Genomic DNA, 19,587 nt, shown 5'->3' with positions numbered 1-19,587 from the left:
AGATTCCTATCTTTTATCTGGAAAAGAGTCTGTGCAGGTCAGACCCAGGACATATGCCAGCCGTCTCCTTCACCTGAAAGATTATTCCTTCTCTTCATCACCTTCCCAATGAAGCTGCAGCCAGATGAGTTGCCATTACTTAAGATGGATATTGAAACAAGTGCACTTCTGGAAAATACACTGCATTTATTCAATATGTTTAATTCTTGGCCTGTTAGATTACATTGCCAGCTGACCAGGGCATTCAGTGCCATTTAGGAGATCTAAAATATGTATCCTTGTTTTCCTTCTCAAAGTAAAGTGTCTAGATGGATATCAAATGTGTGTCATTTGAGGGTTTCTGTAGAATGGACAACTGTAGCAGTTCCATAAAGGGCTCCTACTAGTTGCACCATGCAAACAAACAAACAAACAAACAAAAAAATCCCCTTCAGTTTCATAATCTTTGGAGCTAAAGGATGTTGGCATTCTTAATCTGCCACTCATCAACCAGTCTGTTTTCTTAATAAAAGGTCTGCTATTCTGGATGATATTTTTTTTCAATCCTTGTATACATTGTGTGAATTGATCCCTAAGGTGTTTGATTTCAGAATATTTATATAACCTTCATTAAAACCAGGATCCCACAACCATTTTTTGGTGTTGAAAATGGCATTTTCTATTACTGTTGAGTTTGAATGAGGATACTGACCAACAAAAACCTACAGGATCTCAGCAGGCTCAGCTTTCTCTTCATCTTCCTCTCCTTACTTAATCGGAAGGCCCTGTTCTTAGCTATCTTTCCAAGTATTTATTGTAGCTTACTAATATAAGGGATTTCTATTGCTCTGCTTGATTGGACATCATAGAATTCATTTAGAACACAGAAAGAGGGGTTTCCACTTTTTAAAAGGAAAGTATAAATAGAGTCTACCTGAGAAGACAGAACATACTGCTTGCTGTTATGAAGCTGTTTTTGAAGGCTCTTGATTTGCGGTGTATGTACTTTCTTACCATCCTGTGAATTCCTTAGGAAATGTCTCAGATGCATGGTGGGACAGCCTGTTATTGATATGTGAGAGTTGTCTTTAGTGTTCACAGATTGTCTCACCAAGCTGCAGCACATGGAAGTTTAAGAATAAAAAATATTGAAGTCTGTCTGTGCCTAGCAGATCAGAGGATGTTCTTCAGAATAGGGAGGAATCAAGTGTACCTGTGGCACTGGCAGATAATTCTGAGTTCACATCTACAAACTCTGTTGTAATATTGGGACTCAGTAGCCTGTGCCTGTTACAAATTCATCTGTGTCAAAAATAGATGGAAGCTTAATAAGATGCATAAAGCACATGCCCATCTACAGTAGGATCCACACTGAATGCTTTGTCTTGAGGAACCACAGTTTCCCTAGGGTAAGTAACTGCTGTTTCCTTTATGCGTGTTTTCTGATGGAGCAAGAGAAGAGCATCTCTGCCCCTTAAACAACATAGCAAGAAATTTTTCTTTGGCTCATATCTTCTGAAAATGGATTGTAATTGTGACAAACTTGATAAATTTTCATCTTGCTCATAGGTCTTGTGGAAATGCAGCTCCCCGTAACATTAACTCAGATCATGAGCACCTGGGGCAGTCAAGTCTCTTAGGCAGTTTTATTCTTCCCAGATAAAATGGCCAGTGTTTTGCCTGAGCCTTTCTATTGAGTTTCTGAGTTTTTGTACTTGAAATTATTAGCAAAAATTTTTCACAGAAAAGATTACAGAAAAACAGAACTAAGTGCAGTAAAGAAAGTATTCTGTTATTGATTTCTTTATTCTGTAAGTATGTCTCAAAAAAGAAAATGCTTTTGACCAAGTAAACTGATACAGAACATGAATGAAAACAGGCAAACAGTCTTCTTTCCCTTGAGTGCCTGAACATAAGCAGAAAGCAAGATTCTTGGTTAAGTAAGTGGAAGTTTTGGGGTTTTATGGTGAACAAAAAATATCTCAGGTCTGTTGGTTAGTTCTCTGCCAATAAAAATAATAATAAATTTCATTTGACTTGAAAATCAGCATGTCTTATCTCAGGTGTATGGTGCATTTACTGATCTCTCTTGATACAGATAAGTCTCTTCAAAAACCCTGTAACAATTTCTAATGTTGACATCCTTTGTCTTTCATGCATAGCATATAATGCATGACTACATTGGTGTTGTTAATATGGGATTCAAGAGGGGTGCAGAATTTTCCTTTCCCTTCTTTCCAAGACAGAGAAATTCTCCGTTACCACTTTAAAAAAAGGTCCTGAGATCTTGGTGTCCTAAAGGTGTAGGCACTCAAAGTATCAAACCACACTATTGTAATACAGTTTTGCAAGGACCTCTCTAAGGTGTTTGACATAGACTCTGTGAATGTTAGGGCAATGTTACTCTTAGTTTTTCTCTTGCCTTGAGAAGCAAGTCTGCTAGAAACTGGGATATGGATTAGAGTCCTTACAGCACTTGCTACAGCTTCTTATGTCTGTGTTTGTGACTCTTCTGGAGATGTGCACATAAGAAGGGGCTGTTTTGTATCTTCAAATAGATTGGGTGTTAAACAAACTCATTATGCAAGGAAAACTTGTTTATTCATGCAGACTTGGCATCTACATTCTGGACTGGAAAACATCATGTAGTTCAGCTGCTTTTTTCTTCTGGGGTTCATGTATGTAAAACATGACTTTAAGGCAGGTTTGTTTTCTAAATGGCTTGCTCAACTGGCAGAGCCATATGTGAAGTGAGCAAACCATAGAGAAGGATCCAAACTCTCCCATCCTGCTCAAAGCAGAAAACTGGTACTGACTGTTAAAAGGAGATGGTTCCAAGAGTAACTCTGAAGATTATATGTCATAAACTCTAGTAAAATCTTACATGGCAGAACCGTCAGAGAGAAGAAAGGTTAGTGGCTCCTCATTGGATTCAATTTGACTACTTGGTAGGTTAGGAGGATCAGTGTCAGGGTGGGATAGTGCCCCTTACCTGCCCTCTGTGCTGGAGGAGGATGCATGGAGGGGCAGAAACTACCTGGGATGGATCAGAGGCTACAAATAGTGCCAAATTTGGGAGCCAGCTTTATTCTCGTCCCCCTCTTTTGCTGTATTTCAGGTGTGTTGATATTCTTTTTGCAATAACTCATTTGAGTGCCTGAAGGGGTAGCAATGTTGGATATGTCAGAGTTACTAACTCCTTCGTTTCTCTTCCATGCTTTCTCCTCCTGCAAGGAGCGGAAGGTACTTCATCTTCTGCTGTCTTCGCTTCTTAGCACTTTTAAGTTTTTTGTTGATTTCTAGCATTGTGGCAAGTTTGTCTTCTGAATATTTATTTCACCCTTTATTTATATATTAAACTGAAAATTAAATGAACTGGTAGTGTATGCTATAAAACTTCAGGTTGTATCTGTCGTGATGATTTTTTTGTTTGTTTTGTTTTTTGGTTTAAAAAAACCTCCAAACCCAACTAATGTTGTGTTACTTTTCCTCCTGTTTTTGTAGGTTTTCATAGAGCTGAATCACATTAAAAAGTGCAATACTGTGCGAGGAGTCTTTGTCCTGGAGGAATTTGGTAATTACATTATTTTGATATTAGGTCTGTACTCACATGGCAGTAACTCAAATTTCCAGTCTTCAGATTCAGAGTCGCACTGCAGTTTCAAAGATGGGAGAGAATGTAGGTTCCATATAAGGAGTTGTCTGAGAGATGGGTGACTTTACATAAAAATTTGCACATTAATTTTTATCATGTTAAGATTTGTGGTCTAGGTGCTTTTTATTATTAGACAGAGAAAAGGTCCTGAGTCTTCTGAAATAATGAAAACCAGATGTGGATGTGTGTGTTAATTTTCTTTGGCATGTTCCTTTTTCATCTGAGAAACCACATTTTTAAAGCAGGATTTAAAGTTGGTCTTTCTCAACATACCATTTTTTCATTACCAAGAATTACTGTTAGTTGCAAAGCTTTCTTTTTGCTCTAAGTGTAGTTTAATTTTTGTTTAATGGAGCAGAAGCTATTTCATCAGGTTGTACTTTATTTATCCTGTGGTATTTATTTTAGAACATGAGTGGAAAAGTAAAGGTTAAGGAGAACAGAGAGTTTGTGCTATTTTGGTCAGTTACTGCTATTGCATATCTGCCTACATTGGAGTCTGGGCAAAATTTCAGGTTACTCTTCAGTGTTAGCGTCAGTCACAATATTCTTAGCTAGGGTCTGAAAACCATGTGAGTGACTTCAGATGCAGCTCTCTGGAAGGGTGATCCACATACTTCTCTTGAAACCCAAGTTGGTTTATTCTTCCAGCCATCTTTGGGACTTTTGTTTAGGTCTTAGTAGTATGTATGAAACATATAAAAAGAAGCTGAATTTTACAACATTCCATAGTAGATCAGCATACACACTTTGGCCATTAATCAGAATCTGAATCAGCAGCTCCCATTAGCAAGACTGCCATTGCTCTTTGGTACTGTGAATGGAATGTTCTGGCTGAGGGATTCTCCCTTGAATTATAGAAGACTATTAATAATGAGATTTCTGAAATTAATGTCTTTGTCCATTGCAATGTGATGTTCTCCTTTGGATGACACAAAGTTCCAAGTGTTAAAACCCTCCTGACTGTTGCAGTTTGCTTATTGTTTACTGTAAATGTCCCAGGTGTTTCAGATTTGAATCTGTGAACAATTTTTCCCCATTTATTGAAAACATTGTTCAAGGTTCATATGGTTAGATCTGTATATTTAAAAGATGAAAATTTTCTAATAGTTTAGATGTTTATAAGTTCTGTTCAATTTCTGTTTCTTTGGTATCATATTTTCATGCTGGTGGGCATGATTTATTTTATTACTTACAGAATTTTTTTAAGTCAGTAAAAGATTATTGATGGGTTTTACAGAGATGAGAATTCAGAAGCCATAAAATTAGCTTAAAGAATGGCTTTAGCTTCTGAAATCTTTACTTAAATAAATTACTTGGAACAGGAATTGATTTTGGATCATTTTTTCAGGTTTCAGTGCAAAGTACTTCTTTTAATAGTTTGTTTATATTGCACGAGAAGAAAGACAGTGTTTGACTTGGTTATTTCTAATTAATTTGTATTGATGACTCTGTAACAGAGCATTTAGCCCCTAACTAATGTAAGAAATGTATTTATGTAAGATACTTATGTACGATACTTATCTGAAATGTATTTATGTAAGTTACTTATCTAAATGTAAAAAAAAGTATTAATTTTTTTACAAAAGATGTCAATCAAGGGCCTATTACAAAAGCTAGAATTGTCTTATGGAACTTATAAAAGAGTAATTTTAAAAAGTAATTAAAAATAAAACTGGGAGTTGAAATCTACAATCAAAAACTGAGAAATTAGACCACTTGAGTTAAAAATATCCTCTCTCACAAGATAGAGGTCAAAGACAAGAACAAATCTAGATGTACCAAATGAGATTGACAGTTTTCCCATCCAGCTAATACTGAGAAAGCAAAAAAAGGAGGCTGTTGCAGAGGAGCTAACTTTTCTTCTTATGCTGAGATTAGAGTCTGCCTCAGAGCTGTTTTTTGATTTGTTGTAAGGGTGAGAGGATATGACAGTCTGTCCTGTTCAAGATAAACGAACATGTTTGGTAGTAGTAGACTAAAAGCATTCAGCAAAAACTTGCTTGGACTTCTTAAGAATGAAGTTACTATTCAGTGTCAAACATTGTAAACCTTGCCATCATATTTATTATAGTAGGAGCATGTTGAAGTAGTAGATGTGCTTAGAAAGGTAGAGTTTGGTAAGTGTGCATACTCCAGTCTGATAGGGAGTACTTCAGTGCAGGATTTTGATTTTACCAAGCATGAGTGCTCCAAATTAGTGATAGCACAGGAGGAAGTTAAAGCTCTGTTTGTGTTAGTGCTGGGTTTAGATGGCAGCATCACAGTTGGACTTGTGGTTTCTGAGCAGGATGCAAGCAGAGGTTCAGGAATTGTGCTCCAAAGATGAAAGTGTAAACTTAAGTAAATGAGGAAGTGTAAGGTTTTTCCCTCTGGAATTTGAGTTACTGCTGTGTACTTGTGCTTTACTTTCTTGTGGCCCCTTCACCACCGCTGCTATGAAAACCTTCATTCTCCAGCAGGTAAAGTGATCTCCCCTGAACTCATTTTGTGGTAGCACCATATTTTCATTTACAGGACCAAAGTCTGCAGGATGGTGCTTAATTTACTCCCTTCATCCACTCAGTTCAAGAGCATCAGAAATAACTTCTAATGTTAGAAGTACTAATCTCTCAGTTTGAGGCTTGAATCTTTGAAAGCTTGGGTCTTTTCTTTGTGGTTTTTTCTTGTTGTGGTGGGAGTTCTTTTTTGGGGGTTTCTTTTGGGGATTTTTTTTGTGGGAGGGAAGTTTCTTTTTTCCTTTCTTCCTTTTTTCTTTGTATTCTGCAGTGGTAGTGCTTTGACTTCTGTGTTTATAAATGCAAACCCGCTCTTAATCTTCCTAACTCAGTCCTCTCAGGAGAATTTTCTGCATTGGAAGGACTGTGAAGGAGTACTTTAAGTAAAGACAAGGCAACTTACTGTGAAGTGGAGAGACAGTACCTTGGCTAGCTGCTCTCCTGTTCCCTCTCTTCCTATTCTCAATTATGATACAGGACTTTACAGCTTCCCTTCTCTCCTTCCCTCGTGGCACAAGGTCCTTACAGCTTTCCCTTCCTGCTTTTTGAAGAGTATATGAACAGTTGTATGTTATCCAGTGGGCAGTGAGACTTACACAGCTGTAAAAGTCCTACCCTATTTGGCTGTGCACCAGCCTCACTCCCACCCTTATCCCCTGGTGACATGGAGTTAATTTGGAACATCTGGTGCCAACGGGTAAGGTAGCTTGGATGTGCACCTCCTTATCTCCCCAGCTTTAGTCTCTGGTATCACTGGGGCAGTGCAGCCTGGGTGTGCACTTCCCTTGTTTCTCAGCCTTTCATGCAACTGCCAACTCCAAGGAGAGTGAGCGTGGAAAAATAAAACAAAAATATTACTTTTTACCATCATATTCTGTACTTTTCCATAGTTTCTTTTCAAGAATGACAATACCATGACATATGAGAATTAGTAGGTACTGGTTTGTAATTTGAGAACTTTCTCAAACCCAGTCTGCACTGCCTACTCTTGGCCCCTTAGAGTGTGATCCGTCTCCCTCTCCAGCGTTTAGCTGTGTCATATCATAGTTAAAGAGATGACATCTGCATGGATAGGTTTTGTTGTGGATTTTTCCTGGTTCTTCATACTGAACTCATCTGCCTCTGTTTCTTTTCTTGTCACTAGTACTATGTGTAATAAAACATCCTTCCTCTATGAACCTGGAATGATTTGGTTTTGCATAATTTCTGTACTGCTTCTTCTAAATTCTTTTGTTGTGACACAGAAATTTCATGGCAAATTCCAGCTATTCTGGAAGGGAAATACTCAGAGTTGAGAGCGATATTCCCCTGATATTGACATTTTAAATTTGCCAGCTGTATGTTCTAGTGTGGTCTTTGTTCTCTTCTGGTGATTTCCCATGGTCTCTGTTCACAACATTTGCAGACCAAGTGCGGGCCAAAGGCACAGTTCAGATGCACTGCACATGAACAGGGTGGTTACTGTTTGTTTTTTTATGCATTCCACAATGAGAAATAAAGATTAATTTCCTTTAGCTTAATTATGCCAGTTTTCTTTCTGTCAGTTTGAGGCAGTGCAGTGGAACAAGGTCAGATTTTCTGGTTAATAGATTTTTTTCATCAGTCTTAATCCTCTTTTTATAGGAAGATTTCTATAAACCAGCCAGCCTGGTATTTTAGCAATATGTGTCACTGAACTCAGCATTTTATTTTAAAGCAACTCGTTCAAAAACTATGAATGTTTTCAGTGAATATGTCTCAAGTAAATACCATCACACACATCCTGTACAGGAGAAAGACTATATTGAGAAACTTAAAATAGAGCTGGAAAACAGTCTTCCAGTTAAGAAAAATTTCACCCTCAGCTCCATTTTTTCCCCCTGGATTTCACTAGCTTACTGTACAGTGTCCAACAGTTCTTTAGAGATCTGTTACTCAGCAGAGAAGGATTCAAACATCTCAAGGGTACAATCTTTGGGACTCATATAGTGACATATTCCTATGGAATTTTTGGGTTATGTTTTATTGTATTAGGCATTAGGTGTATTTTGTCATTAAACAGATTTTTTTTAATTTTTACTGTCTAGCAGGAATAAGTAATATGAGAGAAGCCAGAGTCTCTTAAGAATCATCAAGTATCTGCTGTGCCAAACAGACACAGTGAAAATTTTTTCCAGTTTGAGTAATTTATTGTGACATTACCTGTGTCTTCCAAGGATATATATAATGTAAATGAAAATAAATAGGAGCATGCAGTAGTGAGGGATAGTGAAGTGCCCTGTACCTGCACCTGCTGTCTGTCTGCATCCCTTCCCTTTCCCATGGGAACGTTGTGCTATTTATTTCCCATTTGCCTCTCGTTTTTTGAACTTTTTGTTTTGTCTCTTGCCCGTCCGGTTTTAGTTCCTGAAACTAAAGAAGTGGTGAGCCACAAGTACAAGACGCCAATGGTGAGTCCACTGTGATGCCTCTGGTGGTTCTCTAGAGGATGTGTCTTTACATTTTCATGTGGAGAAAAGATTACATTGAGACTGCAGGATTTTCACTGAAAACACCAGCTGCTCTTTATGATGTTTTCATCATGGGGAGACAGCAAAACTCAGTGATTGTTGGATCTATGAAATTAGAGGAGCTCACCAGTAGTACAGAAAGCACTGTCTCCTTCTTTAAGCCAGATGTTTGAACTTTAGCACTGTAAGAACTGGTGGAACTGTTAATTTTAAGACAGTGCAGAACACAATCCTTGCTCCATAGAACAGATGGAAAGGGAGACTACTTCTTAGGAATAAAATTATTCTTAATAATTTTAATTATTAAATAAATAAATAAATTTAATTACCAAAAATTTCCCATCTCCTCATGAGCACTGACTTGTGAGAGACTAGTAAAAGTATTAATTCCTGCTGTATAGATGAGTTCTTGTTCTGTTATTCTGTTCAGTTTTTATAACATTTTTTGTGAACGCCAGCAGTTGATAATGATCAACTTAATAATCAACAATGTTTAGCACTTTTATACATGATCAGGCTTATAGCACTCATGAGAAAAAAATAGAAACCAGTGATTATCATCAGAACTGAAATTTCAGTTTATGTCTGAAGTGCAGTGTGCACATTCAGTGATTTCATGGAAATTCAGTCCTTCAAGAGGAGAGAGAGCAAAATTATTTGAAGAAGCCGGAAATGTTTTAGAACAAAATACTTAGAATATATGTGGTTTAAGAAGCAAATAGCTGTATCTGTTAGTAAAAAAAGCCAGTTTAATGGAAAAAGAAAAGTATTTTATTGGAAGTGTTTTAGCTTGTACTGCAATACGGCAAAACATATTGTTATGCTTGTTACCTTAACGAAAATTTTAAATGTCAGTTTAAAGGACAAGAATTTTTAAAATCACCAGAAGAGCTGGTATTAGAACTAGTATATTAATTAAGTGTAAGTCTTAACTTTTCTGGATTGTGCTGCCAGTCAAATGATAAAAGAGGATTTTTGGTTAAATAATAGCACAGTTAGTCAGTTAACTAATTGTAAAACTGAGTAGTGCTATGTGAAACCCTCACTTTAGTCAGCTCTTTCAACCCCTCCCAGAAAATATCTTGTAATTTTATGCAACAAGACCAAAAGCAAATATTCAGAATAGTTTTTCTAAAGCCAGTTGGCCAACTTTCTAGCTGAGTATACTGTTCTTAAAAATTGTTAAATCATACTGTTAAACAGCTAATGTTTTTATCCCAAAAGAATTTTTTAGTTTGTTATATGGCTCTTCTCTCTCCATCTCAGTTAGAAGGTGGTAGGGGACACATTTTCCTGATTTTGTCTGTAGCCAGAGTACTTGTCCCATGAAGGAAGACATGGAGGAAAATACAAATGTGCAATGGATTTTGTAAAACACTTCATCTGAATTTTACTATCTCTTCTTCTAAATTCTTGTAGGCTCATGAGATCTGCTACTCCGTGCTGTGTCTCTTCTCTTACGTGGCTGCAATTCGTGGAAAAGAGGCAGAAAACAAAAGCAAACCACCTCGACCAGTTTCCAGTTGATCATGATACTTGGAAATATCTACCCTTTGGCACACTGATATGCAGTACTCCCAGTTTTACTGCAGTTACTGGAGTTCACTTTCTGTCTTTTATGAGAACTTGGTTATTTATGTATGACCCTGCAAGTCTTTCCCCATAGAAAAGCCTAAGCCTTCCCTGTTCAGTCTCCTTCTCAATTCATCCTTAATGGAGTTTATAAATGAGCTTTTAATCAGACAGTTTTGAGTGTGTGCATCCATCTGTGAGTGACTTACTCTGGACATTCCTTTGAAATTCCTTTTTTGTTAAGATGACTTAATGGCTTGAGTTTGGTTGTTTTTTGTTCTAGTGGTACTTGTTACAATTTGATCACTTTACAACTACAGGCTTCTGCTTTCGGATTCTCTGGTATGTGCACAGTGGAAGCAGCCTGGTCCTGTATGTTGTTTCAGTGTTGTGTTTTTCTTGTTTTCCTTCTGTGTTGTTCATTTTTAATTACCAACATGGAGTTCCTGTCACATAGTTCTACAGTCCCTTTTGGTAGAGATGAACAATTTAGCTGTCATAGTCTTAAAATATCATGTGACAGTTGAAGTTTGGGTATTTAATTGGTCCATCTGTGGAGATGACTGCTTCTCAAGTGGAGAGAGAAGCTTTGAAGGTAGTATATTGTAAAAAACCTCAGCACTTCATGGGTTCTGTGGATTTTCCAATGGGAGTTTAGGTAACATTTGTAGCTACCCCAGCAGCAGAGCTCACAGATGCAAATAAGCACTCCCTATAGCAGTTAATCACAGGGATTAGAAAATGAATGAGGCAGTGTAAAACTTGGAAACATTATTGGCAGAAGCACAGTACAGAAATCTGCAGAACATTTTCAGAAGCCCAGAGGATTTTGCTGTCTCCAATTTTTTTTAACTATTGCTTTTGTATTTTTTTTCAATCTGTATCTGTATATGAAGGGATCTTGAAAATATTGTGTTTATGTGTAATGAAACTCACGTAGTTAAAACAATCCATCACATTCCTTATTTTAAACAGGCTGGATATGAATGGTTTTTTTTTGCATCCTGTTTTTGTTCTTGAACTGTACTGCACTTGTCTGGAAAGCTCTTAGGATGCTGGAAGGTGAGACTGTCTAGAGAAAATGTTACATGTAAAAATATCAGGAAAAATTGCTCTGATACAAACTGATGTATTGTATGTTTTGACATAAAATTCTGACTTAATGCACCCAGAAATAACCCTGTTTTGGCTTGGTCAGGGTATCTACCATTTAAAATGGAATATACTAGTATGGGTGAGGATGATGTAAATATTATAGCATCACATCTATTTATAGAAACTGTACAGCTCTCTGAATGTGAAAATAAAATGTCATTCAACCAGCAGCTGGTTTTCATCCTCCTGTGCTTTTCTATCATTTGTTATTCTGAAACAAATGTAATTATTTACAAAATACACCACACACATACAAGAAATAGTGGAAAAGAAAAGACTCTAAATCAACAATCTAAATCTCTTTCCACATAATCAGCTTTAAATAATCTTGGGGTTTTTTTGCTTCTAACACAACATCTGTGTAATTTGTCTTTAAAACAAAAGTGTTTGAAGAACATGAATAGGGAAAACAGACACATCTGAAATATGGAAATTTCTTTTGCATGCTTGCAACTAGAAGTGGTACATAAACAACCTTTCATTTTTCCTAACATAAAAGCAAAACTGAAATTGGTAAATGATGAAAGTAGCCTGGTTTGAATTTATTTTCTTTCTTTTGTCTTCTGAGATTGTAAATTTTTTTATAGAAATATCTAAATTTTTAGCATTTGTAGTTTTCTGCATGCTACTGTATTTCAAGTACACTTAAGACTGAAAGCACTTTGGTCTACAACAGAGGTTCCATTTATCCAATGCTGGGTCCCACTGAGGTAGACTATTTTGATTTTTATATTGTAATTATGTTAGTAGGCCTATTAACATAATCAACTTAAAATTATAGGGGGAAGATTATTAAATGCACAACATCATTTACTATATACAGCTCCTTTTTAAATTACATAAGCTGCTGTCTGCTTTAGGCTGATGAGAAACGTCAGTGCAGAATAAGACTTTTAAAGGACCTGATAGTAAAAATGGCCCTCTGTCCCTTTTGACAGAATTTGTTTTGAAGAATAAGTGCAGCTAAATATAGTGCTTGCTGTTCTGTGGCTGGGATAAATCAGAAACAAGCTCAGCAACTGCACTGACACTGGGCTTCAATACTGAAGACATTTTTGAAATATATAAAATCTTTTGCATACTTGATGTTGGGGTGTAGCATTTTTATCTGAGCCAAAGACGTGCTGTGCAGATTTCCACCACTGAATGCCCAGTGCTGCTCTCTGCAGCAAATGCATCCAAATGCAAATGCAAGTTGGATTTTAAATGGGTACAAAAGCATAATATTTTGGAATATAGTCTTCCATCCTTTCCACTCCATCACTCTGAAGTGCTAAGAGGTAGATAAACTTTATTTCGGAGGGGAAAAAAAATAGTTACAGTGATTTGCAAGTATTTTTAGTTATGTCCCACTCATTTTGATGTTTAGGTAACAATTCCTTAGCAATAGGTAAGAACTTAGAGGTCTCTAAGGCTTTCCAGAACAAAATGGAAGGCTAACAGGCTATTTGGTAACTATAGATTGTGCTAGAAATTTCTTAACACAAAAAGAAGAATTCTTACATTTTTACCACTAGGAGGAGCCTGTGTCTTAGTTTTTAAGCATTTCAAAATTGCAACCTTTTTATTTTAACACTTGTGCTATTTCCAAGGCACTTACACAAATGTGATAAAAAACGTAGACTTGCCTTAAAACTTTCTTATGGCTAAACAGATTTCTTCTGCTACAATTTCTTATTTGTGGATGTTGGTTTTTAAAGTGACGGTTATGAAGTGTTCTGTGCAAACACTGGAATTTGTGAGTAGTCTTCCTGGCAGTTTTCAAAGTGGAATGTAAGGTACTAATTTATCTGTACTCTGGTTATCAGATCTTCACTGTGATATTCCCAAAATGCTCTTGTTTTATTTGTGAATGCATGTCCACTTCTAATATGAGTGGGTCCACACTTTAAAGGTTAAAAGTTTTAAGTATCAGCGAGTGTCACGACACTCATACTTATTAAGTGATATTTGTTAAAGATGTATCTTTAAAAAAAAAAAAAATTGAAAAAGAAAAAGCATTTTGAAGGTCTGTTGAAGGGGAGAGCTCATTGCTTTAAGAAACCTGCTGTAAAAATTTCCTACACCCTGATTCCTAACTTCAGATAATCTTTGCCATCCTACTTTAACACTTTCAGGATAGCAGAGTAAGATGAAATGTTCATCTGAGTATTAAAAAGCTAAATTGCTAGTAAATATGAGCCATTAAGAATTGCAATTCCAATTAAAGTTCTAGCTTGGTAATCAAAGTGGATGGGAAAATTGTCTGTGATTGTAAGCCTTAGGAACCTTTATGTTGCAAAAATATTGAAACAATTTCTATAATGATGCTGCTTATGCCAGAAGAGGACTTTTGGCTCACAGAGCATGTTTCTAATAAGGACGCAGTTGCCTGCAATGGTAACAAATCAGCTGCTTGCCCCAGTGTCAGGCATAGGCTCCTGTTATCACTGAATACAGAAAGAGGCAGAAAATAGAAGCTAAGCTTCTCACAAAGAGCAATATTTACATCCCAGTTCCCCTTGATTGCCAAAGGGATGAAAGTCAGATGATGTTGCCTCTGAGGCAAGTTCTTCCTTCTGGGAAAAAAACTGTTCTGCTTAACTCGGCCCCGGTGGTATTTACAAACTGAAGGTCTCTGCTCTTAGATAAGCCAGGTGTTGTTGAAAGAAAACATCTCCGAGCTCCAGAAGAAGTGGGAATAGGGACCGAGAAACAGCAGCTTTGTGCAAAGAACCTTGTCATACAAAAGGCAGTGCCAAAGAGCTTCTTGCTGCTCCAGAAGTCACAGTTCAGCCAGAGGCATCTGCTTGTCACAAGGGCAGGACTCTCCCAGGCAGCTGAGTGGTGACTGCCTGTGCTGGTGGTAAAGGCTTCACACAGAGCCCTTCCCTGTGACACCCTTGGAAGGTGTTCAGTGTGAACAACAGCTTTGAGATTCTACAGCCGTTCCCAGTGTAGCTGTTCACTAAAATTGTAGAAATACGATGAAGCTTTAAATAATATTAGGTATGTGACCCCTCTTTCCAGCACTGTGTCTAGAGGTTTAAAAGCTTGATGTTGGTGACAAGGGAGGTTTGAGTAGTGACAAGGGAGGTTTGAGTACAGCTGAGTACATGAAATGTTTAGAAGACCTCTTTCAGGCACGTACCAGATATTTATCATACTTACATGATAAAAATGATCTCATTGTTTATACCAAGGTCAGTAAAATTGTAAGTTAACTTTCTGTTTACAGGTCTACAATCTTTTGAAACTTCTGCAGCATAGTAGTTCTAGCACTGATTGATTTTGTTGTAAAGGATCAGTCCAACAAAGAAGCATATATATGTCAGCCAAGGGCAAACAGTCTTGCTTTTATTTGCAGCAGTTACTATAGTGATAAAAGTGGTTTAGGAACCTGCATAGAAATAGAAATCCCCATCTCCCAAAATAGCTCTATATAAAAAGGAACAAACGGTGTCAGGAAAAACACCAATAAAACTCTAAATAGTTGCTTCCTTCAAGTATTTGAAAACTCTGGTTCTGTATTCTCATTCTTTCCACTTGTTTTTGCCTTTTTGGTTTCTCATATCAACTCTAGTGAGTACAAGTCTATCCATAGTGCTCTGGGTATCAAAGAACTCTCCTTTTCTTTTTACTCATTGCCCTGCTTGGATTCCTCACTGTTTCCTCACACATCCTTTGCCTACACTCTCTCCAGCCAGTCAGGCCCAGCTCTGCACCTCAATTTCCCATCAGATCATCTCCAGCTTTTGCCATTTGTAGCTTTTTCATACATTCTTGCCTCTGTGGCCATCATCATCTCCCAGCCTCTTTCCCCAGGCGCTTCAGACTTACAGTCTTCCCAGTCACCTGCTCAACCAGTCCCTGCCCCTTCCCAGCTTCCTGTCATAGTCTCTCATCTTCTCTCCTGTTCTTACCAAGTGCTCTGTCATCATCTTTCATTCTCAGCCTTATTCCATGCTTACTCCTCTTGCATTTAAATCAAGTTATTTTTGGTGGAGTGCTGAAGAGTGCTATAGAGGGAAGGGAAAAATCTTCCAGTCTTAGTCCTGCTGTTCTGTGATAGCTCCCAGCAGCAGCTCTTCCCTACACTGCTTGTTAGAAATGGCTTAACCATTTAATCTAAAACTAAAAATAAATAAATTTGTCTAAACCAGATTTGTAGCTTAAAAAATTTAATAAATTGTTAGAGTTTTTCAGTACAGTAGGAAACAAAAATCATAAAAGCAAATACTATGCTTTGTAAATACACAGTCCAGTTTTCCCCTCCTTACACCAGTGAGGAGGAACAAGTCCTGTTTTCAGGTAGAAATTTTTGAGGACTTTCCCATGATCAAAATCTACTATACTTGGGGTTTTCTTTTCAGGCATCACATGCAATGAGCTAACCTGCAAAGCAGAAGAGAACCTTGTATTTTTTGGTCATTTTTTCCCTGGGTATATGAAAACTGTAAGTAAATAAAGTGTATTTGAGAGTTATATTGATACTTTGTTTTTTCATTATCATAATTTCCTGGAATATATCTGGATTTCTGGGGCAATTGTTGGCATTATGACAGATACCGAAGAAATGCAACCTTATTGAAAGTTAAATTGTATTCATCCACAATTTGGGTTCATGTATTTGGGTCCTACAATTTATACTTCCAAGCAAAGCAATGGAAACTATGTATGATATTGTTTATGTTTGCTTAGTACATTGTATAGAACACAAAATCATGTTCAGACTATAATCCATGGTTAAGAAGAAGAAGGGAGCACACTTAACACTTATCTTTGTTTTACATTTCCATACCAGTGATGTTTTATATATTTTAGCTTAGTCACATTTTTAGATTATTTGTCTTTGATACAGCTGTCCTAGTATACAATTATTGACTGAAATGTGTTCACAACTATGCCATTTATCTGTTCTTTCAGGGCTGGTTATTGTCAATGATTTTGTCTGGCACAGAAAGCAGATGCTTGACTATTTTTTCCATATCTGGACCTAATAAGTGAGGCGGTTCTTATCTGTTTCTTTTAAACTTTCATCAGTTCATTCTGTTTAGGATGTGTTGCTTATGCAGACTGCTGTGGGGACCCTGCCCAATGACAAGTAAAGGATATCTCTATGACAGCTTTTGTTTCCCTGAAATAGAGTTCTCTTCTTGGGAAGCACTTGAAAGGTATCAGTGGGGCTATTTTTAATCTCAGCAGACGTTCTTATAAAATTCATTTGTAAGCAGACAGGAACAGCATGTAGTTCTAAACCTGCTCTGAGACGACATGTTAGTGACAAACTTCTCTCCTAAATACATAGATGGATTTTGTTTCAAAGGAGTTCTGTGATCAAAGCATCATAAATTATTATTAAAAGTCTTTTCTCTTGCTCCTGTCCTTTGAATGGTCATTGTATGATTCAATTAAGGAGATTAATTAATGATAATTAAATGCAAGTAGTTATCTCTATTTTACACTGATTTCTGCCTAACAGTAGATCGATCATCCAAGCAATGGTTTGTTAGCAAATAGGTGGATGTGTGAAAATTTAGGACTCCTTCCTATTAGAATATTTCTGTCTGCATAGCTGCTAGTGCACTGTCAGTTACACATTGAGTGGTGTAACTAACCATTACCTGGAGACCTAAATAAAATGCATTAGTACCTAATTGGTGACAACCTACATTGATGGAAACACAGCTTCCCACACAGGTTACCCTTCCCTGGACACACTAGTATTCATCTGCATTGTGAATGGTATAAAAATATATTAGGAGTTGGCACCCTTTCTGCAAGAATAGCTTTAGTACTAGTGCATATACTTGGATTAACAGTAATTTGGGAATGAAATACTCCTGACATTTTTATTAACCAGTCAGAAAACTAAGGCTCAGGAAAGAAACAACTTTTTACTTTTATTCTGCAGCTGTTACCACAGATAAGCCTGCTAGTTTTACAGTAATAGTCATGGATCTATGATAGGAGAATACAGAATAGGCTGCAACCTGAGAAGTTCTGCCAAACAGTCACTGTCACGACTTCTGTGTGTACATAACTGTAATTTTCTTCTTTAGCTTCAACTGATCCACTTCTTATTTCTTAATTGGAGAAACTATCATCTCCATGGGGGTCCATCCATTAAGTACCACACAGCCTTTGACAGCTTCTGTATAAGCCTGCTGAGGAGGAAAAGCAGGAAACCCAGCAGCTTTACCTTAATCCACTCTGCTCACACTACAGTTTGAAGAGATTTTTCTTCAGGCCTTGCAGCCCTGAGCAATAATCTCTCGGAGCAAGAGTTGAGGAGTGGTGGGGGAGCTCCTGGCACTGAAGGGGGAGAGCTGGTGCTGCAGCACAAGGAAGCTCTTTGGCCCTTTTCTTGGTTATTTTAAGAAGTAATGGTCCACCATTAACTCCTTTTGCTATTATTGTTTGCTGACAGAATAATGGTCTGGATTTGAGGACTAAGGCAATCTCAGGGAAACAAAGTGCTCAGATGAGGTTTGTTTGCATTTGACAGTTTAATTCCAGCTGGTGGCTTTTATGAAAAGTATTACATGAAGTTTCCCATTGCCAGGAGCAAGTAAATACTGTTTGCTTAGAGTATTTACACAGCAATGCTGAAAACACGAATGAAACAAAAGAATTGATGCTGTGGTGTGAAATGTGTGCTGTCCTAGGCTAAAATGTCAGCAGAGGGTTTGTTTGGCAGGTAATGCCACCCTGGGAGAACTGGGCTAGTAGGAACTGCTTTTTCTTGTCATAATATTTTAGAGTTGATGTTTCTTACCTGAAGTGAAGCACTGGGCTTTAGTAATGCTCTGCAACACCCCTGTGCTGCAAATGAGTCTTATATATGTTAATTCAAAGCATCCAAGTATCTCCATCAGGCATGTAGTTCACAATCTGAAGGAAAGGCATGCACACTGAACAGGCGGCCTGCATTGATAGGATTTAAATGGAAATTGTGGAAGCATCAAACAGTTTCTCATCAAACTGGATAGAAATAATCAGCCTGAAGAGGTTATATTTGTCAAAGTTGCATATTCTTTTCACATGGAAGTCTTTTTACGAGAGCAATAACAATTGTTTTTTGTCTTGGTGGGTAAAACTACTGGAAGGACTTCAGTAGGACTGCTGTTTTTGAAAGTGACTGCTGTCAGCTGTGAAAGGCACTTAGTGTGCTAAAAGAGAGTGCTGCTAGGTAGGTATTCTTAAAACTTTATGACCTATGCTAAATTTTTCTTTTACTATTGAATTTACCTGGTGCACTTCTAACACTACTAAACAACTACAAGGTAAGAATATTTGCCATGACATTTGGAGATAAGGCCACCTGATTTTACATCAGAGGAGATCTCCCCCAGGAAATGATAGTGTAAAATGTCTTTCATCAAGTAGTCTTTCTGGTGTGATGGAGGAAAAATTGGAGATACTTTGTTGTTCTTAACCAGGTAGGTCTAGGAGAAGTTTCTCAGTGTATATGGTTTTAATCAGATTGGAATGAAGGTTGTTTACTTAATCGTTTATTTATTACCAGCATGGAACTAGTGGGCAGTTAGTAACTCTACTCTCAGGATTTGTGTCAGCCACTTAGCAGATAAATGAGAATAATGTATGCTGGCAAAATATCAATAAACAGCTACTATTTTCTGAAGACCTTTCTAGAAATAATTACAGGAAATTAAGACTGAAGGTACACCTTCCCCCTTTTCCTCTGTTCAGTGTGAGGAGTGGCTAGCATTTGGAACTCAGAATTCTCATTTTTGTGATGAGTTTTCAGAAACCTGAAGTTTTTGAGAAGTGCTTCTTTTTTGTAGGGCTTTGGATTTGCATTTGACTCATTGTCATTGGAAGTCTTGGAAATTAAAACTAACTTGTGCTTCTCAAGTGCAGCACTCGTAGAAGGCCCTATGGAATTAGGCTCCAACTCTTGCAATTCAGTCACTGCTTTGCACTATGCATTGTCCCACAGATATTGGGATGGTCTTCTTGGTCCACTGCATTCTGGTCACATGTACTTTAGAATATGGATCATCTCTGTCTTTTATTTGTAGTATGTGCCTTATTTTTTAAATAATAGCATTGCTCAGAAAATGCAAACACAAAACAATGTAAACCTGGCTGCTTATTTTCCTTTTAAAAATTCATTTATTTGTTGAATAACAACAATATGCAACAGGTAAGTGTTAACCTGGAATAAGTTTGCTTTGGTTTTAGAGGGTATCCTTTTTTGTTCTGATATCATAATGAAATAATTAAAATACACATC

The 19,587-nt window shown here is 37.2% G+C and overlaps 1 protein-coding gene across 35 annotated transcripts in view; it reads left to right on the top strand.

The window, feature by feature from the left end:
- The window catches only part of MADD (MAP kinase activating death domain), a 54,988-nt gene extending 43,470 nt beyond the window's left edge, over nt 1-11,518 (top strand). For 21 of the 35 annotated variants that reach the window (XM_033515398.1, XM_015630608.1, XM_015630604.1 and 18 more), the window contains 4 exons: nt 3,214-3,222; nt 3,484-3,553; nt 8,515-8,561; nt 10,041-11,518. In XM_033515398.1, coding sequence (XP_033371289.1) covers nt 3,214-3,222; nt 3,484-3,553; nt 8,515-8,561; nt 10,041-10,148 — 234 coding nt within the window. In that variant the 3' untranslated portion in view covers nt 10,149-11,518. The remainder of the gene's footprint in view (nt 1-3,213; nt 3,223-3,483; nt 3,554-8,514; nt 8,562-10,040) is intronic. The other 14 variants (XM_015630610.1, XM_033515397.1, XM_033515399.1 and 11 more) reach the window with 2 other exon arrangements.
- Nucleotides 11,519-19,587: the final 8,069 nt, after the last annotated feature.

Source organism: Parus major, chromosome 5 (assembly GCF_001522545.3).
Source record: "Parus major isolate Abel chromosome 5, Parus_major1.1, whole genome shotgun sequence".
NCBI classification, from domain to species: Eukaryota; Metazoa; Chordata; class Aves; order Passeriformes; family Paridae; genus Parus; species Parus major.
The sequence above is the reverse complement of the archived record's forward strand: the minus strand, read 5'-3'. Positions and strand labels throughout refer to the sequence as shown.